Source organism: Pteropus vampyrus, unplaced genomic scaffold, assembly GCF_000151845.1.
Source record: "Pteropus vampyrus isolate Shadow unplaced genomic scaffold, Pvam_2.0 Scaffold671, whole genome shotgun sequence".
NCBI classification, from domain to species: Eukaryota; Metazoa; Chordata; class Mammalia; order Chiroptera; family Pteropodidae; genus Pteropus; species Pteropus vampyrus.
In genome coordinates this window covers 412,834-420,429 of record NW_011889452.1, presented here as the reverse complement: position 1 = coordinate 420,429, position 7,596 = coordinate 412,834, and the positions used below count along the sequence as shown (strand labels likewise).

At 35.4% G+C, this 7,596-nt stretch overlaps 1 protein-coding gene across 1 annotated transcript; it reads left to right on the top strand.

The window, feature by feature from the left end:
- The first annotated feature begins 3,754 nt into the window (after positions 1-3,754).
- On the top strand, positions 3,755-4,702 carry LOC105309102 (olfactory receptor 52B2-like). The gene has a single exon (XM_011385195.1). It carries the CDS (start codon positions 3,755-3,757, stop codon positions 4,700-4,702), a length of 948 nt encoding a protein of 315 aa, XP_011383497.1.
- Positions 4,703-7,596: the final 2,894 nt, after the last annotated feature.

The following is a 7,596-nucleotide window of genomic DNA, read 5'->3' as shown; positions in this document are numbered from 1 at the left end:
AAATTGACACTTCTTTAAATAATATCTGTTTAAACATTTCAACTTTCACAATTCTATCAACCACTATGTTTTCACTGTTAACCTAAAAATAAAAATCCAAATGAAATGTAACAAGTATTTATTAATATAGTAATATTAATGATAATAATAATAATTGCAACAATAGCTAATGTTATTAAGAGATTACCTTATGCTAGGAACCATGTTAAATATTCTGCCACATTAATTTATTTAATCTTCATACAACTTCATGAGATTGTAACTTTGCTATCTCTGTTTTATATACAAGGGTGCCCAAGGCTCATAGACAATAAATAATCAAAGCCACAGAGCTGGCAAATGGTAGAGTACTGATGTCAACTCCTCTTTGGAGCCTTATCAGTCTTCCTAAGTCAGAGGTGATCACCTTGTTCTCTAGGTCTTTACAGCAATAACATTTATAGTTTCAATTGAATATTAATTACTCTATAAAACCACCAGAACTTGAGCTCAGTGAGGGCAGAGAATATGTCTCATTCATTATTATAGTTTCGGCATCTAGCATAGAGTTCAGTATGTGGATTGACTAATATGAAATGTTGGTGAGGTGGTTGATCTCTGGACCCTTCACTGTTAAATATTATCTAATTTTATGACTGAAAATTATCTGCTGGTGTGCACGTGCGCGCGCGCGCGAGCACACACACACACACACACACACACAAACACACACACCATGTAGCTCCGCTGACCTACTATTTCTTCTATATCCCCACAGGTTTCTATGTACATTGAGGTCTAGGAGATATAGGCAGAGCTTTAATATTCTACATATTGACTAGCAGCAATCCATATCTATTCTACTCTGTGTCCATATGTTAGTCAAATATATGGAGTCATTAGCAGTATGAATGGACTGCTGCAGGTAGGACATAGATTACCCACCCTACCTGGTTTCTGAGTCAGTGATCTTTGGAGACCTGTCCTACAGGAGTCCACACTGTCTAATTAATGCAGGTGCTCCCTAGAGACCTAGCGGAGTAGACGCTCTCTCCTCACCCAAGAGGTTCTTCCTGCAGATGAGGTACAAATACTGTCTTATTTTTTCCCAGAGTCTGTGTCTGGCAGCTTCTTTCATATGTTGGGGAAAAACTTTCTCTTGAATTAGGGTAAGTTTCTGGGAAGAGAATATTTGTTTGGTTCTTGAGATTTTTAGGTTTATTTTGGAGTAAACCCGATAAACTGTTGATCCAGATGAGATTGTCTCAAGGCCACTGGATGATGTAGTATAAGTACTCACTATTCAGGGTATACATCTTGACATTTTGAACTGCTGCAGACATTTTGCTATGTAAGACTAGAACCAGGGTTAATTTCTCCAGAACATTAAAGTGGCTTAAAAAATAACATTACAAAGTAGGTATATTAAAACTCACAACATTAGTTTAACTTTAAATATATTATGTATATAAACATTAGAATTTATTAAAATTTTACTGGATTTAACCAAAGGGACTCATAAATATAATTTTCAAAATAAAATGGAAAAATTTGACCATTAAAAACACACAAAAACATGTATATAGAGGGCTCCCATTTTTCCTTTTGCCTCAGGTTCCAATATGGCTTAGTATAGCAGTGTCAACCTAGCTTTATTTAAAATTTTGAAATTTTGTTTATTGTGGATATTTTGCATTAATTTCATTTCTAAAAGATTGTATTAAAATATCATTAATCTTGTTTACTGAGTTTTTTTGTACCCTCTTAAATTTTGTACCCGAGGTAAAATCCTTACTCCTCGCACTTTGGTCCTGGCCCCTGGAGGAGAGAGCTGAGAGTCACGAAGAAGTGGAGCCTCTGATTACGTCTTGAATCTTTGAGTAAACCCGATACCAGAAAAATACTTCTCAGTTTCCGGAACAAAGACTTTTTCCTTTGTGCACAAACCAAACTGGGATTAATTTTCTATTACTTATGGTGTAAATTGTCCTGATATACTGAGAGTAAAAAAAAACCTATATATTTTAATCTTCTATTTGCTTTTTCACATAATTGTATGCCATGGTTAAGACTCCTTTTTTAAAATAGAAAGAAAACATTCCATTTTAATATGTGTACTATAATTTATTTATTGCCCTATTGATAGATATGAAAGTTGTAATAATTTCTTTTATTATTGCTATAATACACCAATGAATATCTATAAGATATATTTATATGTTCTCATACTGTGCCACCAGCACTGGGGCCTGTTTTTCTTACGTCTTTTGATCTGGCGGGTAAACTACAATATTTCCATATGACACTGATTTGCATTTTTAAAACTTTTAAGCACCTATTCATATATATATTGGCTATTTGGGGGGCAGCGTGAATTGTCTATTTTGATTCTTTGCACATTTTCCAATTTTTTCTCATTCATTTGTATCGACTTTTAGTATTTAAGGATAATAGCCTTTTGTTTATTACATTTGATAATTCTTTTCTCCTAGAATTTTCATCTATTCTTGTTTATAATTCTGCATCATTCAATTATTGTTGTCTATCAAATATGTTTTTTAAAAAATCTTATTCCAAAAGATCTTTCCAATCCCAGAAATATTTTTCTATATTTTCTCCTAAGACCTTCATTTAAATTTTAAATATTTTTGTGGTCTTACATTTTAAAATATACATCTTTATCTGGAATTTCTATTTGTTTACTGAGTAAGGCAGGAACTAATGTTATTCTTTAAAAAACGACATTGTTCAATATTCCAATATAGTTTATTGCATAGACCTTCCTTTCCCCACTAAATTGGAATGTTACTTTATCACATTTTAAATTCCAAATATATTTATGTTAGTTTCTGGACTCTCTATTAAGTTGTGTTTATCCACTGAATAACCATAATTTAGCATTTATTTAGTGTTTTTAAACCAGGCACTATAATAGGCAGTTTAAAGAAAGTATTTAATTTAATCCTTGCGAAATGAATATGAATAGTTCATTTTCACAGATCAGGCTAAATTTACGAGATGTGAAAAACTTGCCTTTTATTAATAATTAAAAGTCGTAAGCCCAGAATTTGAACCTGGGGAAGGCTTCCCACATGATAAATATTTGAGTGTGAATTGGAAGATCAGTAGGTTTAACAAACACCAAAGGTAGAAAAGTATGTTCCAGATTAAGAGAAAAACCTTGAGAAAAGTCACGAAGTTTTGAAAACTGTGTATAGAGTGGATCATAGTTTTATTTAACGTTGTCAGAGTTCCTAAAGGTGACCGAAGCTAGAGAAGAAAATAACACTGGGATTGTGGAAGTCCTCGCATGATTGAGAAGTTTGGGCTTTATCTTGTGATCATTAAATCATCATATAAAAGTTGTAAGATAAAACACAGTAAGATTTTTGTTTTGGGCATACCATCCAGGCTGCAACATAGCTGATGGATACAGAGGGACTGAGGACGGGAAATGGGAAATGAGGAGACTAGATAAGTTAGAATGCTATTGCAATAGAAAAGGTGCAGGATGACCAAAGCCTGAGTAGGAACACGTAAGTGAGAATAGGAGTCATGAATGGACTGTAGACTTTGCTGAGGTGTGATCAGGAGCTTTTTTTATATTTATGTTTGCAATGATAATGTAGAAGTTGAAAGCATAACATTGCATACTCTAAGTCAAGGCATTAATGATTGATTCAATTATCTACTGTTCAACTTTCAGTGAAACCTAGAGCTGGTTCTGCCCACTGACTCCTTCTGTAGTCTTCAAAGAGAGACTCCAAGAACAGACATGTTTGGTGCTAACCTTACCACCTTCCACCCCACCGTGTTCATCCTACTTGGCATCCCGGGACTGGAGAACTACCACACTTGGCTTTCCATCCCCTTCTGCCTCATGTACATCACTGCAGTCTTGGGAAATGGAGCCCTTGTTCTTGTTGTCCTCAGTGAACGCACCCTCCATGAACCCATGTATGTCTTCCTATCTATGCTGGCTGGCACTGACATCTTGCTGTCTACCACCACTGTGCCCAAGGCCCTGGCTATCTTCTGGTTCCATGCTGGGGAGATTGCCTTTGATGCCTGCATCACTCAGATGTTTTTCATCCATGTTGCCTTTGTGGCTGAGTCAGGAATCCTGCTTGCCATGGCATTTGACCGCTATGTGGCCATTTGTACTCCTTTGAGGTACACAGCCATTTTAACTCCTATGGCAATTGGAAAAATGACCCTGGCAATCTGGGGACGGAGCATTGGTACAATTTTCCCTATCATATTCCTGCTGAAGAGGCTGCCATACTGTCGGACCAATATTATCCCGCACTCATACTGTGAGCACATTGGGGTGGCCCGATTGGCCTGTGCTGACATCACTGTCAATATCTGGTATGGTTTCTCAGTGCCAATGGCATCAGTTTTGGTAGATGTTGCACTCATTGGTATTTCCTACACTTTGATTCTCCAAGCTGTCTTTAGACTTCCTTCCCAGGATGCCCGGCACAAAGCTCTCAATACCTGTGGTTCCCATATTGGAGTCATTCTCCTCTTTTTCATTCCATCTTTTTTTACTTTCCTGACTCATCGCTTTGGCAAGAATATCCCCCACCATATCCACATTCTTCTGGCAAATCTCTATGTGTTAATTCCCCCCATGCTTAATCCCATCATCTATGGAGCAAAGACCAAGCAAATCAGGGACAGTATGGCTCACATGTTATCTATTGTGGGTAAGTCTTGAGAAAGCTCATGGTTCCTTCACAGCTTTCCCTTACCAGTAGGAGAAAAGAGAACTTACCAATGAAGTTCCCAAGCTTTGGTTCTACCATGTGTTGCAGCAGAAAGAACATGGGTGTTGGAATAAAACAGAGATGGACTCAAATCTTGGCTCCCTTATTTTCTGATTTTTGACCATGGGTAGGTTCCCACCTTTTGGAAATTTAGCCATAATCTATAAAATGGAACCACTTGTAGCTAGGGTCTAAAGTTTATATAAGAATTAAATTAAATGTGTAAACTACTTGGTACATTGCTTAGCATTTAGTGGGCTCTCAGTGTTAGCTATAATTCTAATTTGAAGTTTGTGCCTGAGGAAATGTTTTAGATTTGGTTTATATGAGATTTCCAGTATTTTTAGAGGCTCCTCTTCCTTCTAAGACTGTATGATGATTATCTTCACCTTTAATACCACTGCCATCATAACTGCAAGTTTATTGTACAAATCAGATTAGATAATGAATATAAAAGAGTGCTTTTAAAAAAATTAATCTTTTGAAAAGATTAAGGTCAATATTGATTACATTTTATATATAAGGAACTATCACCATTATTATATTAAAAAATCTCTTTACTCATACACGAAATGGATTGAATGACATAGACACAGGCATTGCCTTTCTTAGAAAGCTGGTAGTCTGACCTGGACACATGAACAAATAACAAGTTATGGGGGCACATCGATAATAGAAAATATATCACATAACTATTCAGCTGTTAAAAAGACAAAGCAAGCTAATACTTTGTGATTTTATGTCCTCTTCTCTATAACTTTTTCCTAATTAGAGATAGTTATATGGCTTTAAAATCCCATTTCTAAATTAAGATGACTTCCAAATTAATATATCTAGCCTAGACATTTCCCTTGAGATCACATTTATATAATCAACTGTTTCTTGATATCTCCAATTGTATGTTTAGTAGACATCTCAAAATAAAATGTTGGTGTTGGGATAGCTTAAACTATGTGTAATCTCAGTGAATTAGCAAAACAAAGTTAATTTCTTTCTCGTTTAAGGTGTAGTGTGTGTCTGTAGAATCTATTCTCCTTTTAGTGACAGGAATCTTGGATCTTCCCATCTTGCGATGTTGTCCTATCAACATGCATTTTTCAGAGTTGCCAAGCAAGGAAAGAGAGGGAAGGCACTCCAATTATTAATTGCGTTGGTCTTGAAGTGATTTCTTACTTTTGTTCACATTTTCATTGGTGAACATGTTGCCTTAACATGGCCCCAACTGAGTTGCAAGGGGAAGTGAGAAATGTAGGAATGTTCATGGATTTGCAGTGAGTACTAATTTCTCAATTTTTCTGCAATCATCTGTGCTTTTGGTCACTTAACATTTCTTTTTTCCCTTCTTTCTATATATAGAACATACTCAAATTCTCTCCATAGGAGAGACCCCAAAGTTCCATCCAAGCCCTTCACCCAGCTCAAAGTATATATAAGAACCATTCCCTCAGATTTGGTCGGGGCTTTTCATGGTCAAGAGACCTATGATTTAAAAGGAAATTTTTCTCCTCATTTCTCATCCTCTTATTAAATGTATGATAATGTAAGAGAGATATTTAACAATAATAATTTCTCTCACTTGGAAATATGAAAAATATGAGACATACAGTAGTCTTTAATTTACAGCAATTTTGAAATCCCCATTGGGCAAACATTGGAAAGGCTCTGTTTTTGGAAGAAGTTTCTTGATTAGACTCTCTAGAAAGAAATCTCTTGTTCATTCCTTTCCGTGGTTCATAGGAGCTTCTCTCTGGAAGTTTATTCCTTTTGTATTATCTTATGCCATATCTAAAATTGGCACAGGGAAATAGCACAGCTTTCTCAGTCTACTTCCTGGTATTGAAGGCTTGGATCCCAAGAGTTATGTTAATTCTTGAATAGGCAAAGTCTTTCTTAGTTGAGTTCTTGGTTTCTTTGGCAATATATGTTTATTAAAAACCTAGTGTGCTTCTCATTTACTCTCATGGTTTTACTTATGTGTCAACAAACATACTCCCAAATCTTTTAAAGATATAATACTCAAATATTCTCTATTTTTCCTCTATTGCTTCCCTGTACACCTCTCTGAACTAAATGAAGGCTGATTTGGGATTCTAATGCTTTAGTGGTAAGGTACCACCTTTGCCCTCAGTTGTTTTATTTATTGGAGATGTTTACTTGTCAGCACACCCATTACACACTCTTCATTTTTAGGCACTTTAATTAATTGAGAAATTTATAGGGAGGTTTTGCTTGAAGTCTTTAAAAAACATGTTTTACTCTTTAGAATTTAGAAGCCATTCATTTTTTTCATTTCTGCAAGCTTCTGAGTTTGTTTGTTTTTTTTAACCTTCTGTGGTAAGCAGAATAATGGCCCCCAAAGGTATCTATGTCGTAATCCCTAGAATCTGTGAATATGTTAGGATACATGGCAAAGGGAAATTAAGTTGTAGATGAGATTATGATAGCTAATCATCAGGTACCATTCTGGATTATGTGGGTGGGGCCAATGTAATCATAAGAGTTCTCATAAGTGAAAGATTGTAGTGAAATGTTAAAGTGAAATAAGTCAGATAGAAGGACAAATACTGTACAATATCACTTATAAGTGGAATCTGAAAATGCCAAACTCATAGAAACAGAGTAAAATGGTGGTTACCAGAGGCTGCGGGGTAGGAGAAATGGGAAGATGTTGGTCAAAGGGCACAAACTTCCAGTTATAAGACAAATAAATTCTGGAGATCTAATGTATAGTATGGTGACTATAGCTAATACTACTGTATTAGATACTTGAAAGTTGCTAAAAGAGTAAATCTTAAATGTTCTCATCACAAAAAAAAAATTATATTATGTGACATGATAAAGATGT

Coding starts and splice junctions, on each gene's coding strand:
- LOC105309102 (XM_011385195.1), top strand. CDS start 3,755: ATGTTTGGTGCTAACCTTACCACCTTCCACCCCACCGTGTTCATCCTA.